The 19,050-nt window shown below is 38.6% G+C and overlaps 2 protein-coding genes across 2 annotated transcripts in view; one reads left to right on the forward strand and one right to left on the reverse strand.

Moving 5' to 3' along the window:
* The window catches only part of Bmx (BMX non-receptor tyrosine kinase), a 48,564-nt gene extending 44,224 nt beyond the window's left edge, over window positions 1–4,340 (forward strand). The window contains exon 19 of the mRNA XM_090327208.1: window positions 1,593–4,340. Coding sequence (XP_090183334.1) covers window positions 1,593–1,667 — 75 coding nt within the window. The 3' untranslated portion in view covers window positions 1,668–4,340. The remainder of the gene's footprint in view (window positions 1–1,592) is intronic.
* A 1,238-nt stretch (window positions 4,341–5,578) lies between these two features.
* Ace2 (angiotensin converting enzyme 2) overlaps window positions 5,579–19,050 on the reverse strand; it is a 43,399-nt gene continuing 29,927 nt past the window's right edge. Inside the window, 8 exon segments of the mRNA XM_090326708.1 lie at window positions 5,579–6,405; window positions 8,436–8,630; window positions 10,621–10,737; window positions 12,040–12,140; window positions 14,987–15,045; window positions 16,077–16,249; window positions 16,894–17,016; window positions 17,677–17,775. Coding sequence (XP_090182834.1) covers window positions 6,297–6,405; window positions 8,436–8,630; window positions 10,621–10,737; window positions 12,040–12,140; window positions 14,987–15,045; window positions 16,077–16,249; window positions 16,894–17,016; window positions 17,677–17,775 — 976 coding nt within the window. The 3' untranslated portion in view covers window positions 5,579–6,296.

The raw sequence follows: 19,050 nt of genomic DNA on the forward strand, positions 1-19,050 counted from the left end.
CCCCCTGTTCTTAACCATGGAACTATAGATTCCTCATGGAGAAAATGTGTGATGGAAGTTTTTAACCACATGTAGAGAACAAAGGAAACAGAAAAGATCCCATCATCACCGCTCAGGCCTTCCAAACACTGAAAGACAGTGTCCAATGCAGGTAGAAGCTAAGGCTATCTGACGGAGAAGACATGGCACTGCTGTTGCAGGGGATTATCTGCAAAGTGCCCACTGTCCTCATAGAACTAGTGAGAGAGACTAGGTAAGTATAAGACTCCACTATGTTTGATACTCCCCTTCTACCTCAGGCTTCATACACGTACACACACACCAAGCAGTTTAAATAATTATGCATCCAAATTAGAAAAGCCCTGAAAAAAAGATTTCTGCCTTTTTGGGGGGAGCGAGAGGGCCATGTGGCTTGAACTCTGGGCCTGGGTGTTGTACCTGAGCTCTTCAGCTCAAGGTTACCGCCCTATCCTTGAGCCACAGCCCTCACTTCCCATTTTCTAGTGATTAACTGGAGATAAGAGTCTCTAGGCTTTGTTTTGCCCTGGCTGGCTTTGATCTGCGATCCTCAGATCTCAGCTTCCTGAGTAGCTAGGATTACAGGTGTGAGCCACCACACCCGGCTGATTTCTACCTATTTTAATCCATGTCCCTATCTTTCAAAAAACCCCATAATTCTCCTTTTCCTATCACATTTTAACAGTTACTTTCTTAATTAAAGATACTAATACGTCATCTGAGGTATAAATTTGTTAGTATTTTCTATTTTCCCTCAGTTTCTCCCTTATATTTTGATATAGTTAATGGCATTTCATATTTTTGGTTTGAGCCAGGAAAAAATGTTGTATATATAGTTGAACATATCAACTTGCTTTTATTGCTTCTGAAAATGAAGTCATTGTTAAATAGGCTTTTTGTTTTGTGTTTGTCCTGATATTTGAACTCAGAGCCTGGGTGCTGTCCCTGAGCTTTTGTACTCATGGCTACCAATCTAAAGCCATAGCTCCAAACTTCTGTCTTTTTGATGCTTAATTGGAGATAAGAATCTCACCAACTTTCCTGCCTGAGTTGAATTTGAACTTCTGTCCTCAGATCTCAGTCTCTCGAATAACGAGGGTTATAGGTTTGAGCCCTGGTGCCCTAAATAAGCTTTGTTTTTGTTGTGGTGCTGGAGATTAAACTCGGGGTCTTGTACATGCTAGGCAAGTACTTGACCACTTGCTACTCACTCACTCCATGTGTGCCGACTTTATATTCTACTTTTCTAGTGAAATACTTTCTTGTTTGGGTTGGTTCTATCATTGATGCTCTTGGGTTTTCTTTAGGTATACAGTTAGGCCCTACGCAAATAAAGACAAACTTGGTTTTCCAATTGCTTTCACTTTCTGATTGTCCTGGTACCTTCCCTGTAATGTTAAGAGCAGTAGTTAGAGCCACCATCCTTCCTGTGTCCCTAATCTTGGCAGAAATGTCTGTGGGATTTCCACATTTCCAAAGACATTGTATTGGAATGAAAATAGAAACGTTTTAGATATGTTTCTTTCTAAGCATGATGATCATCATCTAAAACAATGACTATTTCTTTTATACAGCTTCCAGAAAAGCGTCCCAATTTTCAGCAGCTCCTGTCTTCCATTGAACCACTTCGAGAAAAAGACAAGCTTTAAAGAAAAAATTAGGAGCATGATAAGAATGAAGTTAATGTTGGCCAAATATTTTCATTCTTTTGAAAGAAAGGAACAAAGCCCAATATAAGCTAGCTAGTTCTTGGTAGTGTGCTGTTGCACTGTTTATTATATCAGTTAGAAATGAACAATGTAGGAAACAAAAAGTGTTTGAAATTGAGGAAAAAATGTTTTCAAACAAAAAATTATTTGAAGTATCAGTTATCTTCCGTCAATGTCATGGTTTCTAGCCACTAGTAGAAATATATTTCCAGATCGCAGTTGGGGAGGGCACAAATCATATGTACAAATTAAGCAGAATTAAAATAGTATTTGTTGAATACACATATGTTTCTATCGTCACTATTATGATAAATATACTATCAAGTACAGAAATATCTGTACTATCAAGTACAGAAATGCACATTTGCCCTCATATTTCAATGATGTCAATTTTGAGTCTAGCTCTGTATCAAATGGAAATTTATCTGATGTTAAAGTGTTGATGTTGCTGGCCACCCATGGCCCGTGCCAGTAATTCTAACCACTCAGGAGTCTGAGATCTCAGGATCAAGGTTTGAAGCCCACTCTGGCAGAAAACTCTGAGAGACTTGTATCTTAATTAACCAGTAAAAGCCAGAAGGCTATCATTAAAGTTTTTGTTTGATTTCCCTGGTTCATATAGCCTGAGACTGAGTCCATAGGGTTTCATCATTTTTTGGAATACTACTATTTTGTTTTCTATATCAAGAAAAGACAGAAAGGTTATGTGGAGGTCACTATTACAATGAAGACATTCCAGTTAAGCCATATTGCTATTTTCAGATATAAATTAACAATTTCCCTTAAGAACCATTCACACCTTATCTTATTCCAACTCTCCCTCATCTACCAGCTAGCTCCAATGTCACTCACTCTTGCTTATTTGCTCCTTGACATTTCATTAATGATTCCTTTATTTCAGCAGAGATTTGTCAATCTTTTTATTTCATTTTATTTTGTTGTTGGGGTGATATACAGCGCATTTGGAGTTACATTTGTCACAATCTTGTGCTTCTGTTTTTAACAGAGGTATAGTGATATCAGTGCATGATGAAAAGGAGCACTTGGGTATTAGTACAGTCCTTCATTTATTTATTTAATGTTTACTGTTTGCAGGATTATTTCTCCACTTAAGGGAAAAAGATGGAAGATGTGTCACAATCTTCTTCTCAATGTGTCTCTGTCAAATGGAAGGGGGAGCCTTTCCTGATCTCTCTGATTTTATGTAGTGGTAACCTTTGCCACAAACTGTTAAGCCTTTCTTTCCAGTTCCACCCTTCAAGCTTATTTTCCTTACTTTTATATAATTGATTTTTTGCCAGTCTTGGGCTTGAGCTCAGGGCCTGAGCACTGTCCTTGGACATTCTCAAGGCCAGAGCTCTACCACTTGAGCCACAGCACCACTTCTGGCTCTTTTTCTATGTATTTGGTACCAAGGAACTGAACCCCGGTCTTTGTGCATACTAGGCAAGCACTCTACCACTAGGCCAAACTCTCAGCCATATGATTGATTTTTTAAAATGTACTGTTTTTGGAATGTACCGGTACTGGGCTTGAAACTCAGGGCCTGTGCACTGTCCCTGAGCTTTTTTGCTGCAAGTTGGCACTCTACTACTTGAGACATAGCTCTACTTCTAGCTTTTTGCTGGTTAATTAGAGATAAGAAGCTCATGGACTTTCCTGCCAGGGCAGGTTTTAAACCATGTTTCTCAGAACTCAGCCTTCTTACTAGCTTGGATTATATGTGTGAGCAACTGACATCTTACACATTGTTTCCATAAGGAAAGTAATACATGGCTCAAGCATGTAATCCTAGTTAAATATGAGGATTGAAGTTTGAAGCCAGCTTGGGCAGAAAAGTCCATGAGTCTCTCATCTCCAATAAACTACTCAGAAAAAAGTCCAGAAGTAGTGCTCAAGTGGTAGACTGCTAACCTTGAACACAAAGAGGCGTAGGGACAGTTCCCATGCCCTGAGTTCAAGCCCCAGGACCAAAAAAAGTAATATGTGCTTGTTGCAAAATTTTTAAACAATAGAGAATTGTTTACTATGTAAAGAAGCTAAAGCTTTTCTTAGAAGCTTAGCTTCAAAATGCAAATCAAGGAAGACTTTAAGGTACTGATAGAAGTTTTATCAGAAAATAATACAGTGATGTCAAGAAGCGCTAAATAGAAGAATATTTTTGCTATTTTTGTAAAACAAGCATAATTGGTTTTTAAATGCTATGGAACTGTGATTCTGGGTGATATACAGCACTTATTGCTATCATTTGAACCAGGATCCTGTCTACACTCTGCAGAGTGTAGAGTGAAAAAAAAGGCAGACTATATGACAAAAAAAACTCCCTATTGACAAATTCAGAGCACAACTTCACAGGAAGCACTACTAAGGAAAACCCAGCTGGCCACCTGTGACTCATCCCTATAATCCTAGCTATTTAGGAGGTTGAGATCATAATGCCATACCAACTTGACCAGGAAACACCATGAGACTCTTATTTCCAATTAACCACCAAAAAAACAGAAGTGGAACTGTGGCTCAAGTGGCAGAGTACCAGTCTTGAGCAGAACAGCTAAGGAATAGCACCCAGGACCTGAGTTCAAGCCTCAATGTAGGGATGATGATGATGATGATGATGATGATGATGATGATGATGATGATGATGATGATGATAAAACAACTAGGTGAAACATAGTCTTTCTGAGCCTTTTGTAATCTGCCAAATATCAAAGTCACAAGGTTCAAGCAAAATCCATATCATATCCATTTGAGTTAATTCAAAGAAAATTTATGAAATAGATTTTAAAACACTGAGAGGTATTGAGTTTGAAACCCAAACTTTAACTGTATGTAGACAGGCTGAATCTCAGATGAAGAAGAATAAGTCATTGAGAGACATCAGAAAAAGGAAGGTAGTACCTATAATTTCTGACCTGATTCCTTCACCTATCAATCTTGGGCCTTTCTTCCCAAGGAAGGAAATACTCAGTGAATAGCATAAACAAATGTTCCTTGGGTTTCTAAGCTCAACAATGGTTTGTCTTTTTCACATTCATAGTTTCATGTAATACTTGCTTCCTTATAGCCCAGGAGTCAGTAAAGTCTGCGTGCGAAAAGGCTTCGTGGGTCATATCATCTGAATGAGAAGTACTGTACTCGTCTGTGTAGCACAAAAGCACTCTTAGACAATATGAAAATGAATGGGTATGGCTGTACTCCAATAAAATGTTACTTATCAACATTGAAATTTGAATTCTGTATCACTTTCATGTGTCATGAAATGTTCCCCTTTTCCCCCCAATCATGAGGGAAAAAAAACCACAATAATCTTTCTTAACCCAGAAGTGATGAGAGGAATTTGGGCCAGGCATCATAGTTTAGCAATTCTCACCTTATGCCCAGGTATAAGACGCTCTCTGTAGAATCTCCATTCTCTAAGGGGATGCTATAGCCTTAGGAGGAGGACCACAAGCTTCTCCTGGTGGATAGTAATGAGGACTATACTGTCTTGTGTGTTAGGAAAACCAACACATTTTTCTAATTTCTGTGTTACAATTGGAGACTCATTGTTATATCCTCAATTGACCACTCATCCTTTTGCACAGTTGGAGAGGCCCTTTTGAAGGTGTTAGGTTGTACTTCTGATCCCTATAGAGGTTCCTTTTACACCATGTTAAACCAATACAAGTTATTAAAACTCCATAAAAAGACTGTGGAAATCTCACGGGTTGTTTACACAACAGTAGCTTGGCAGAATATTTTCCTCATGGACTGGAGAAGGAAGGGTGTTACTTGTCCAAAGAAGTAAAAAAAAAAAAAAAGGATGAGTTGGGGCCCCAATATGCAAGTGCTCAAAAGACCACCAAAGTATATAAATCAAGAAGTAAGTATTTATTGAATGTCTAGTTTGTGCTCAGCACTCCTCACACACTGTGGATTAATACAAAAGATCCCCTTTAGAGGGGGAACATTCAGTTGAAATTTCAGATCACCACAGATAGAGAATAATGGTGGTGAGTTTCTAACAGGCAAGCTCACAGAGTTCACGGAAGCCTCTGTATCCAATTTGTGCTGTCAGCAAAGGGCAATCTCTTCTATTTTTTCTCAAGATTCTCTTTCTCCTTTAGACTTGCCACCTTGAAGAAATCATGGTCCATTCTAAACATAACTGTAACAAATGACTTGGATTCAATTAATGTGAACAGTATTCACCACTCTCCATCCCTAAAACCACAGATTTCAAACAAGGTTCAACAGTTACTCCTATGATACATCTTCCTTTTCCTAACAGCCATTATCCCCTCCATTCCACCTCCACTAACTCCGAGCAGCCTGTGAGGCTAGAGATATTCTTTGCCTATTTTATTCTAGTATGAAGATCCCTAATAGGAAGGACAAGTCTGGAGGCAGAAATAAATACTAAAAGCAGTGTAAATAATGAAGCTCACTGCTCAGTCATGTTGCTTCTGGACAACTTTTCCTGAACAGAGACTGAGTTTTTATATTTCATGATATCCTTATCATTTTATTTTTCTGTCCCGTGAAATTAAGATTTAGATACGGTAAAAATTATCTCAGGTTAAAAAGAACTTAAAGTGATGTCTGGATATCATCACTGTTCTGGAATCCAGGATTTGTTTCTCCTTTACTGATGTCCACTGATGCATAAGGATTGTCTTCCCTTTTTATTTCAGTTCTCCTGTTAAATAAAACAAAGCCACCTTAATATAATGTTTGAAAGACATTGTGAATTAGCCAGATTCATCACAATTTTGATGATGCCTATTTGGGAAAACAGGAGCACTCATAAATAGATGGTGCAAGTATATACTCATTGAGCCTCTATTGAGGTCAGTTTGATAATTGTGCACAAAAATTAGATATAAACATTGGCATCAGCCAAGTTTTCCTGCTGCTAGGATTTTTCTTACAGCTAAATTGAAACACAATAGGGAATTACCTATATCAAGTCACAGTATTTTAAAACCAACACAGACATGCAATTATCATTTAGTAGAGGACCAGTTAACAACATTATGATTGATTCATAAAATGAGAAACAACATCCCCAGCAAACAGAAAGTCTCTTCATGTAACTACTATGGGAGGATCACAAAACATACAAAGTAGGAGATCAAAATACACAAGATAAATAAAATAAAAATGTACAAAATAAAACATGCTAGGGGGAAGATAAAATATGTAAAATATAAGCCATGCGCAGTGGATCGTATCTGCTGTAATACCAGCCTACTTAGGAGGTAGAGATTGGGAGGAGGATCATGACTTGAGGACCATCTCAACAAAGTAGCCAGCAAAGTAACACATAGAAACATGAAACCTTACCTTAAAAAAAGAACCAAAGCAAAAGGGAAGGGCTGTGAGTATGGCTCAAGAGGTAAACTGCCGGCCTGCTTAGCAAGCACAAGACTCTGAATTCAAACTCTGGTATTACAAAAGTGAAATAAAGCCAGATACTGGTGGCTCATGCTATAACCTAGTTACTCAGGAGGCTGAGACCTGAAGGTTGAGGTTGGAAGCCAGCCCCAACCGTTCATATGCTCTTATCTTCAATATACTAGTCAGAAAAAGCTAGATGTGTTCGGCCGGGAGTTTGGCCTAGTGGTAGAGTGCTTGCCTAGCATGCACAAAAACCCGGGTTCGTTTCCTCGGTACCACATACATAGAAAAACCTGGAAGTGGTGCTGAGGCTCAAGTGGTAGAGTGCTAGTCTTGAGAAAAAAGTTCAAGGACAGTGCTCAGGCCCTGAGCCCAAGCCCAGGACTGGCAAAAAAAGAAAAGAAAAGAAAAGAAAGCTATATGTGGTGCTGTGACTCAAGTGGTAGGGCATTGGCCTTGAGCACAGAGGCTCAGGAACAGTTCTCAGGCCCTGATTTCAAGCCCCATGACCAGAAAAAAAAGAAAGGAAAAAGAAATGAAGAAAGGAAGGAAGAAAGGAAGGAGAGAGAGGGGGAGGGAGGGAGGGAGGGAAGAAAAATGTACATAGAATTTTGTTATGGGCTGTAAAATAATGTTCATTTATTTCATATGCCTAATAAAAGTCAGAGTCAATTATTTCTCAGAATCAGAAAAAAATCTAGTGGCAAAGCAACACTAGCAATCAGAAGTATAAAAATAAAAATCGTCAATCAAGGAGTAGGGGGCAAGGGGAGTGATTGAGGGAATGAATCTAATCAGGATACACTGTATGATTGCACTGTAACTGCAAGTTGGAAAATGCCTGACCATGAACTGGGATTACATGGGAGTTTTGAGTGATCCAAAGAAGCAAAAAGAAATCACAGTGTGAAGCAAATCTCAGAGCTCATTCTTGACCAACTTTACAGCTCACATCCATCATCAGTCCAGTCTGCGGGGCCACCTGTAGACTATGGAAGGCTTAGCAATGAGAAGCATCCCCAGTGTCCACTCAGCCCTCTCACCCCTACTGAGTTTCAGTGCCTCTCCTCAGTAAGGGAATGACTGGGGCTGAGATGGCTTTACTAGAACGTGCTAGTAAACTCCAGGCTATATATCTACTATGCGGACTTACTAGGAGAGCAAAATGTTGATGATATCTGGTAACTTTCTAGGGAATGCATCAGAATATTTAGGAGCAAAATTGTCCAACTAAGTAACTGGCCGCCTACACCTTGTTTCAAATTTTCCAGTGAGAATTCCCTAAATAGTCCTGTTTTCAGATAGGTAAGTCTAGGAAAGGATACTTACTTCCTTCTCTCTCTGATCCCAATAATGACCAGGGAAACAATGCCAATCACTACCAATCCCATCACAACTCCAAAAACAATCAGCCAGATAGTGACAGGTGGCTGGTAAGGAGGTCCAAGTGTTGGATTAATCCCCAGAAACTCCAGGCTGTTATCATCCAGGCGGAAGACGTCATTAATACGATCCCGGGAAAACCTAGTCACAAAAGCAAACCACAGTAAAGAAGATGCTTGAGCAAAAGGAAGTTGTGTTTAGTCATTTACTCTTTATCACATTCTTCCCAGAAGGATTTTGCATATTCATAAGAATAGACACATGAAAGAAGGAAGAAATGAAGGAAAAGCTGGGCACTGGTGGCTCATGCCTGTGCTCCTCAGCCATTCAGGAGGATGAAATGTGAGATAGAGGCTCAATCCCGGGAAGGAAATTTCATGAGACGATTATGTTCAATTAATGACCAAAAAATTGAAAGTGGAGTTGTGACTCAAGTGGCAGAGGGCCACCCTTCAGGGAAAAAAAAAAAGCTCATGGACAGTGTCCAGGCCTGAGTTCAAGGTACAGAAAAAAAAAAGACAAGAAATCAAGGTGAAGGTGGTCAGACACCTTTCATCCATTGCAACCTAAATGATGTCTCTCAAGAGCCTCATTGGAAGGCTGAGCTGCAATATGTAGAAATTATTAATACCTGTTCAATTGTGACTACTATGCTTTAAACCGAGGGTTAGCTTGTTTTCAAGATTTTTCTCATTGGCTAAAGTGTATCTACAATGACTATTTAAAGCAATCTATAAAGTAATGACTATATAAAGTAATATATAAAGTAATGACCATATAAAGTAATGGGAAAGGATAGTTGAATACCTAACTTGTAGAAAGAATTCATGTCTATATCCATGTCCCTCTAGGAGAATTTCCCAAATACTTGGTAGTACCATTTCAAACATCACTGAGAACTAATAAACAAAAAGACCTTTGTCAACCTCTCCAGCACCAGGAAGGGAAATGGATATCAGTTATGGAGAGTCAGTGAATAGTGATTGTTTAAGACAAAGATGCAATAGAGAACATTTTGGATAAACAAACTACCCTAGGTATAGTTCAGGTAAGGAGCTCACATTCCAGGAAAGAAAAAAAGGGGTCAAAACAGAATTAGCCTTGCAACCTCAAGGGCCTGTTTTGTAAGTCATTTTGGCAACAAAGTTTCATATCCCCTGCAGCTTTCAGCCAGGTTTCTGGGAGGAGCAGGCTCTTTCAAAATCTTAGCCAGCAGGATCTCAAGACAGACAGGCGTCTTTTGAAGACAGGAATGTCTGGCATGGTTGTGTCATAAACCTCATATACCTCAGATTTTCTAGACACACACTGCACAGCAGGTCATAGATAACATTAGATTCTACAACTCAAGAGTTCCACTTAGTGAGCTGTTCGGTATATAAGGCCTTTTTTAATCACAAGGACGAATCATCTATAAGTGCTGTCTGTTCTCCACTTCTGCTGTCTTGTGCAAAAGGGCCAAGGCAAACTGGGGAAAAAGCGATCTCTTCTAAGCTCTCTTTGCTCATCTACATTCCCATTCAAGTATAGAGAATCACCATGGCTTAAGAAAACCTGTTCTTATATAGCTTCTCTCAGGCCTCAGGCAGTTAAACAAAGCTTATATCAATGTCCCTACAACAAATCATGGTAATAACTATCCATATCCCTTCTATACTATTCTCCACGCAAGATCATCAGATTTCCATCAGCCAGTATCCACTTCCCTCTGCCTGATTGCATTGTTAGACTGAAAAACCTGCCCCATTTACAGGCCAGAAACAATTTGGAGGCACATTCTACAGTGCTCTATAGTTACCGAGCAGGATAGAGCTCTAGTTGCTAACAGTGGGAAGTTCTTGACAATGTATAGTGAATTGTCTTCTTTTTCCTCTCTTTCTCCTATTTAAATTTATATTAGTGCTTCCCAAATAAACTACTAAAATCCTTGTCATATGGCTATAGATCTGAGAAAATGTCAAGCAAGATAGCTCTCCTGATGATGGATCCTTCTGGAACTGAAACACAATTTGGGGGATAAGGTAAAATATGTAGAAGGCACAAAACAGCACCAGGCCCACTAAATACTAGCAATTGTTGTCACATTTTAACCCCTTTGCTCCTATTGGTTTGTTTGAATGTAAAATGTCACCTGATAGCCTCTTCCACTTCATTTCGTGGGATGATTTCAGATGAGTTTTTAGGCGCAGTGACATAGAAGGTAAAGGAGATTCTTGGTGTCAAATTATTCACCTTCACATTCTCTTCCCTGTGGAGAAACAAAAGAAACATTTTCTCTGTGGTTCAGAGAACACAATAAAGAATGATGACTTTCCCTACTAGTGGAACAGAGATTTTGGAGAGGACCATAAGACAGAGAGATATGAAACACAGCAAATAATGGGAAAACATAACGTTCAGACAAATTAACAATTTTTGAAGCACATGAAAACACCTCTATAAAGGTTACAATATCAAATGCTAATTCTTCCATAACATAAAACCCACATTTTTTTTCAGTGATAGAAAATTTCCCAGGTGAACACATCGAGAGAATCGTCAAGAAATCACTGTTAACCCAGAGCAGTCATGAAAAAGATATGGTGGGCAGACATGAGTCAGTACCACCAACAGAGGTAGTATGTTTATCCTTTCTAACCCAGCCCCGCTGAGGACAACAACAAACATTTGCACCCATGGGGCAGGTGAAAGTGAGATTTTTAATGATCCTAGTAAAACTAAGGCAGACCACAGGGCCAGTAGTCCTGTTTTCTAAGAATAAAAAACAAAGTTCTTGAAATGACCTTCAAGGACCATATGATTGTTCATTGTTCACTCCTACCCACAACCTCCTAACTTGTCTTCTCAACTCTGCTTTAACCACCCTGGCATTCTTGCTATTTCTTCAACAGACAAGCATAGTCCTTTAGAGTCTGTGCTTGCTGCTTACTCCAGCTGATTCTGTCTCTCCCATTGTCTGCCTCACTGAATCTCTCTCCTGTTTCACACACTTGCTCAAATATTAATAAGGTCTTTTCTGATTATCTTGTCAAAAGTGAATTCCTACACACACACACACATACACACACACACACACACACACACACACACACACACAACCAGTTCTCCCTGACCCTTTCTTATTATATATTTCTCCCTAGCACATATTTCTATGTCATTCTATTTATTCACTTATTATAATACACACATATTTCTATGAAATTTTATTGTATTTACATACATACACACTAATAAGGAAGGCAGAAATGTTTCTTTTTTCCTTTCTACTCTAAGGAGCTGAGGGCAAAAGCTGTTTAATAACAACATTGTTTTGGTCATCTATAAGTCAAATAAATTACAACCATCCCGAAACAGGGTGGCCCCAAATTTCAGGTTGCAAAAGAAGTTAAAAAGTCATTAGTAAATATTTCCTAATTTCGCCTAGTGAAATTATTATAACATTATTATAACAATTTTATTTAGAAGAAAGCTTAAGCAGAATATCTCCTCTGGATTTGAGAATAAGGGAATTGCTGGCTGGAGAACTGGTAAACCCAACAAATCAACTCACCGAAATGGAATTGTCTGGTTTTGGGCTTTTAAAAAATACCTTCTCATGGCAAATGCAACAGATGACTGGAACAAGAACATTTCATTGTTATTCCATTCATACTGTAAATTCAAAAGAAAGATATGCTCAGTAAGGATTGTAGGAAAGATTTTTAAACCAAATACTCTTTCAGCTTTATTGTAACCATCCTAAGGTGATCTCCAACGTGTATGGGCCCCAGAATACATGAAGGACTGTTTAAAATACCCTCACTTCCTGATTCTCACTGTCACGGATGAAAACGAAGAATCTGCATCTTGAAGAAGCTCCTGAGTGAATGGCTAATGCTGCGCCTCAAGTAACCATTGGTCTCCATCTCTTTCACTTTGGTTTGATCTAAAGCACCCTAAAGACCAGATTAGATGGGAGTCCCCCACACATTGTGGTTTTGCTTAAAATGTCTGTACTTAGTAAACATATAAACTGAGATTTGGGTTATTTTATAGTGAGTCCTCAGATATGTAGAGCAAAATAAAATAATCTGAGGTTCAAAGAAAAAGAGTGACACTGAACAGAGAAATAATCTTTTTTTCCAATTCTAAACAAAGGTCTTGTGTGTTTGAAAGGCCAAGAAAAAGTAGTATTGGCTCCAGCAGGTGGCAGCACAAGATCTGCATTTTTACTATCCCTCTCGGAGAAAAAGAATCATGAGCTCACAAAAGAATTGTCATTTTTACTTCAGTTTGATTTCACCCAAGTTCAGGGTGGGGCTGCTTTAAGAATAGAAATAATACTATTGATATTGTGGATAATACTATTTTATTGCTTTTATATTAAAATAACTAATGTTGAATTTTCAAATAATAGACTAGGTTGAAATTTGCCCTGAACTGGCTGGAATGGGCAGCTAGTCTGGTCCTGATGTGGATGCTCACATCAGCTTGATAAATTGGCCTCAGGGCATTAAATCATCAAACTGTCTGAAAACTATCAATCCCTGCTGAATTGAAAAAGAACATGAACATAGATAAAAGAAAAAAATGATAACTGAAAAAGATTTTGATCTTCCAGTATTTAAAATTCATTAGGCCAATGAAAAGCTAATACATGTATAACAAAGATAAATAACTAATAAATAACTAAACGGTTTAAATTATTTAACAATTATTTATAACCATTATTAATACAAAGGAATAGGAGTTTATGAAGCAATGAACTTCTATTTTTATGATTATTTTCTTAAATTATCTTCTATTCTGGTGCTACTTATATTTCCATGTCTTACATTACTATTAGAATTATCTTAGAAGTATTTTTGAATCTTGAGCAATATTTTACTACTCAGGATCAGCTAAAGGGTAGAAATGCAATCTTTGGATCTTTGCATTGAGAAAACAATATTCTGTAGCACCTTGGACTGTGTTATCTGAAAGTTCCAGGACGACTTGGAAATTGCAAAGCTGTCATGTTGCCACACCCCATTTAGGCCTTTGAGCCCCATTTGTCTGAGACTATCTGTCCTCTCTTCTTTCCCAATCAAAGTTACTAGTATACTTCCTCAGGGTAGGTCACCTGAGACAGAGATTCAACAGAGAATAATAGCTAATTAAATTAATTCACATAAAGGGGTAATAGGATTTTTAATAACATTTAATAACATTTTGTTACCCCAAAATATATCACTGAGACACTGGCTATGAAACTTTGCTGGAAATAGAATCACCAAAAGATCCTTGGAAACTATTTCTTTGGGTACTGAGTGCTATCCTTTAGCTTTTTGTCCCAAGGATAATGTTCTATCCCTTGAGCCACAGGTTTACTTTTGGCTTTTTGGTAATTAATTAGAGACAAAAGTAATAGTCTGAAGCTCAGGCAGGAAAGCCCTGGAGATTCTAATCTCCACTAACTTCTTAAAAATACCAGAAATGGAGATGTGACTTAAAGTGGTAGAGCACTAGCCTTAAGCAAAATAGCTCAGGGACAGTGCCCAGTTCAAGACCCAGGACCAACACACACTAAAAGAGAGGCTTAGTTGGGAGTTTAGTCTAGTGGTAGAGTGCTTGCCTAGCATGCACTATTCCTTGGTACCACATACTTAGAAAAAAAAGCCAGAATTGGTGCTGAGGCTCAAGTGCTAGAGTTCTAGCCTTGAAAAAATCCAAGGACAGTCCTCAGGCCCTGAGCTCAAGCCTAGGACTGGCAAAAATAAATAAATAAATAAAAGAGTGGCTTAAGGAGTTTCCTGGCCTGGCTGGTTTTGAATGCAATCCTCAGATCTCCGCCTCCTGAATAGCTAGGGTTACAGGCATGAGCCACATGTATCCAGCCTGAAAACTTAATTCCCAACTCTTTCTGCTACAACCCAGAGGGATTGGAGCCCATACAACAATATTTTGAAAATTTCCCATGTGATTCTAATGTGCAGGCAAGTTTCAAAAGCAGTATTCTGGTTAAGCAGACACAGGACTGGGACCTGACAGTCTACATTTGTAAGAGGCTTCTCGATTTAGACCCATGGATTTAAGTGCCTTTGGTTGGTCCATCGACCACACTATGAAAAAAGCCAGGAGAGATATCGATATAGATGACTTACTCACAAGAAAACCAACAAAAGATCTAAACATAATGCTTCTGAAATCAAATGACTCAAAATATAATGAGGCCTTATGCCTTGAATACTTATTCCTTGAGTAATGATGGTGAGTATCCATCAGAAGGAGGAGCATTTGATATCTAATGATCTGTCTAGATGATTTTGGACTGATTTCATAATGCCTTCTAGGTAGCAAGTAAAAAGCACACCTTACCAACTTAGTAGAGGCTATCTCTCTAAAATCTAGGCTGGTAGTTTAAAGAGAACTATGTGGCTTCCTCTGTGTCTAACTCACACCTAGAATGGGTACCTTATCTCCTACTCGAGGAAAGAGGATACACTGAAAAACATGAACAAACCACCCAGAATACTCACTGCATTATCTCCAAGAGCTGATTTTAGACTTATCCTCACTTTGATGCTTTGATCAGTATCTGAGTAAAAAAAAATTCAGACTGTATGTTTATTTCTCTCACTTCCCAAGATCCCACTACGAAATATTTTAAAAGGTATAAACCCACTGTTGGGAAAATGAGAAAAGTGATGGGAGAGGGGTAAGTGCTTTCTCAGGGAAGAGGGAGCCATGGCCCGATGTGTAGACAGAAGGAACACAGAGTCACAGAGAAGACTGAGACTCAGGTACAGTACAAGTGGGAAGATACCTCCCTGAAAACAAAAGAAATGAAAGTCAGGTTGTGGTTGTGGAAGAAGGCAATTTGGGGAGCATTTAATCCTGTATCCCATGGACCCTTGCTCTGACATCACATAAACCTTGTACGCTGGCAAGGTGTAATTCCAGAAAGAAGATATGGGAACCAGAAACAGTGGGTTTATCCCCAGAGAACAAAAGAGAACAAAGATGACTCAGGAAGAAAACTGTGGTCCATGCTGTGACAGGAAGATACAAGTCTGGAAGAAAGGCATCTCTTAAGACTGAGAAGATGATGCTGGAAGAATTAGGGAAGAGTAAACACATTGCAGATGAAAAATTAGGTATGTCAAAAAAATTGAGACAAGTAGAAACTCTAGGACAGGCCACATAAGAAGTGATCCGAAAAGAGGCTATTGCTTGGCACTGTCGACACTGATAACACTGCTTTACTGGGAAAGTGAGAAATAGAAGTGAAACTATAGGAAGAAGAGGAAGTGTAAAACTGACCAATGACAAAACAGCAATATATACAAATGATTTAGAAAGAGAACAGTGCTAGAGAGAAGTAATAGAAACAAAATTCCATTTGCCTTTGAAGAGCAAGACTCAAGTACAGTGGTAGACTGGAGACTATTATAGTATTGTATAGATGGACTAATAAAAGCCTTGGAAAACTGGGAAGCAGAGTCAGCAAGGGTTTCTACAGAGAGGGAACGAGTACTCAGTTGTGTCATAACCACCATAAGATTGGGGCCAAAAGAGACTCAGGGCAGGAGACAGAGCAGGATGCAAAAGGTGTCACTCAGTACTCACATGGACTCCATACAGTGTTCCACCCCACAAAAGAATTCTTGTTTTGATCTTTTAGCCAGGTCAACAGTGGCTCAAAGTAGTTCAGCAATGGTCTCACATCCATATTCCTTGCTCCTACTACACTTTCCAATGCTAAAGTCCAGGGTTCTGATTTTCCAAGTGTCAGCATATTGCTACAGGGCAAACAAAAAAGAGTTTTCAAGGCTTTTGAACTAACTTCAGGTGTATATACGTTTATATCTGGAATCTAGAGTTGTTTTTCTTTGACCTGGCTAAATTTGCATCTAGCACGTAAGAAAATCAGGGTCGTTAACAAATAGACTCACACTCTATTCTTTGGTATCAGTACTGGAGTTTGACCTCAGGGCCTGGGTGCAGTCTGTTTAGCTTTGTTGCTCAAGACTGGCACTCTATAACAAGCAATAGTTCTATTTCCAGCTTTTTTGGTGATTAATTGGAGATAAGAGTCTCATGGACTTTCTTTCCTTGACTAGCTTTGAACCTTGATCCCCCAGATCTTAGTCTTCTGAGAAGCTAAGATTAGGTATAAGCCACCAATTCCTGCTAATCTAATCTAAGGGCTGAACTAAGCCCCTAATCTCTTCCAATTATTACAAACCAAGCTTTGTACTTATGACACAGAAGAGATGGCTATCCAGACATTTCATAGCTTGTTTCTGTCCAGTCACAAATTAAACATCTGTTCTCTGGTTAAGTAAGTTTTGAGACTTCAAATTTTCTTTTTAAAACAAAGAAATCACATTCAAACTAGACTGAAATGAGTAATATTGGATTAACATTTTGACGCATTTCTTACAGCAACTTGTGCCCAGCTTCAGTGGAATTGGAGATGTCACATTTGTAAAGGGGGCCTTCGTATTTAGCTGCTTTACAAAGGGCTTCTTGAAACTGGAATTGGTAAATGGTCCTTGTGTAATATCTGCACAAGAGACAAAAAACAATAAAGGAAATCGGTATTTAATGACTATGATCGGGTCAATAACTGGTGCATATATTGAAATTATGTGCCCAAGTGATCACAGAACTACTCACCAGCTATTGTTTTCCCAAAGGATCCAAACATGAATCCTGTAGACATATCATAATCCACTTGCATTTATGTACTAGCTGAATATCATTTTATATGCCACCAGTATTATCAGTGATTTTTTAGTCCATTAATATTTCATTTACTAGGTTAAATGTCAGCTCACGTTTGTATTGTCTTTCACAGAAACTGACATCTAGAAAATTCAGGATCTGGCAATAATAGGTAAAGAACGTATACTTCTAGACTCTTTGTTAAAACGTTCTTCAAATACAGGATGAATTCTGCTGGTAACAACAAAATATTTTTGTTTCACCCTGTGCGCCTATTGATTCCTTGATGATGCAGAAAAGATCCCTCAAGTTGTATTTACGTCAATTAACCATGTTGGATTAAATTGAATTGAGAGTGATCATTTATTTTGCACTTCAAGTAAAGCCCCATTGCGTGTGTGTGTGTGTGTGTGTGTGTGTGTGTGTGTGTGTGTGTATGTGTGTGTGTGTGTGTAACATGTTGTCCCTAAACCCTACAAGTGAAGAAATTGTCATTTACCGGATGAATGAGAAATCATTAGAAACATGGAACAGAGTGGCAGGGTCACAGTACGTCTCATCATGAGGCACAGGTTCCACCACCCCAACAATCTCTCGTCTGTGGAAAGAAAAGGAAGAGATAGATTAACTGTAGGTCAACCATCATGAGAAGGTAGAGTTGCTCACAACTACTGAAATTTCTTGAGATGATGAAATTTATATGGGAGAGGTGAAATAAAAAATGGTGTAAAAAGGCCCTATGTGATTATAACATTTTTCTAATTCAACCAAATATACCAATGGAAAATAGCTATATCTTCAAGACACTAATGTGTTCATAAAGCATATCATCTGCCATCACCTTAGTAATTCCTACCACATTTTTGTGCTCTCAGAAGTAATTTGGTAGAATTGAAACCTTACTCTCCAAGGCTAGCTGAAATGTGCCCTCCTCGAGAAAGCCTGTCTCAGCTATCATTCACTTTACAACATGGTTGACCTTCAACTTCCCTTAGTCTTCTCTAGCTAGGTTTTCTTTGCCATTTTTCTCTGTTGTAGTTGTTCACATCACACTTCTCCCTGGCCTGCAAACTTGAGCTTCTTGAGAGTGAGGATGTGTCTTGGCTACCTATACTGTAGGCACCAAGTGCTATGCCCATTCTCTGTTTGAGAATGACTAAGGGAACATGTAGTTGGTATGTATTAACTAAGTACTATAAAGGTAATTCTTTGTTCCTTTAAAATTAAAAGGCCTAAAATAATTACCTTAGACCGAAACATAAAGAAACCACATATTTGGAATTGTTTAAAAGGAACGTTTGCCCTTAATAATAAGACATCATTGTGGACAGCTGTAATATTTGAATACTAAAAAACAGATTGTGCTGACTCCATTCTCCCAACTAAGATTTATTAAAAGGATGCTTAGTTATGGGGGTGGTTATATATTGTGATGGCGTTCCTCTACCTTGAATACAATTCCATTTTTCATATACTTAACCACAATCGCCAACTCTCAAGATTTACCTCCTTAGATCCTAATTATTTAGACTATGAAACTTTCCTTGAGAATCCCAATCCTAGTCATTTTAGATACAGTCTCTCAAGAACAGAAAATAAAAGTAGTCCTTCAAAAGATGTGTCATCAAATATGTTCCTACTGTAGCTAATTGGAGTCTATTGCCACTGAGGAGCTCTATGACTCTTTATAAAGTACTCCACACGATTTAGCCACGTTGACGTCAGGGGTGCTGAAGTATTTGGCTATCAACTCCCATTAGCCATTGGTTGAAGACTGAAGGGGGTTGCATCAGTTTCTCAGCTGCTTTTGCAATTTGTGGATGCTAGTGGTCTTGAGATAGAGAGGTATATGTGTGTGCATGTGTGCATGCAC

The sequence above is a fragment of the Megascapheus bottae genome, chromosome X, assembly GCF_031878675.1.
Source record: "Megascapheus bottae isolate mThoBot1 chromosome X, mThoBot2.hap1, whole genome shotgun sequence".
Taxonomy (NCBI): Eukaryota; Metazoa; Chordata; class Mammalia; order Rodentia; family Geomyidae; genus Megascapheus; species Megascapheus bottae.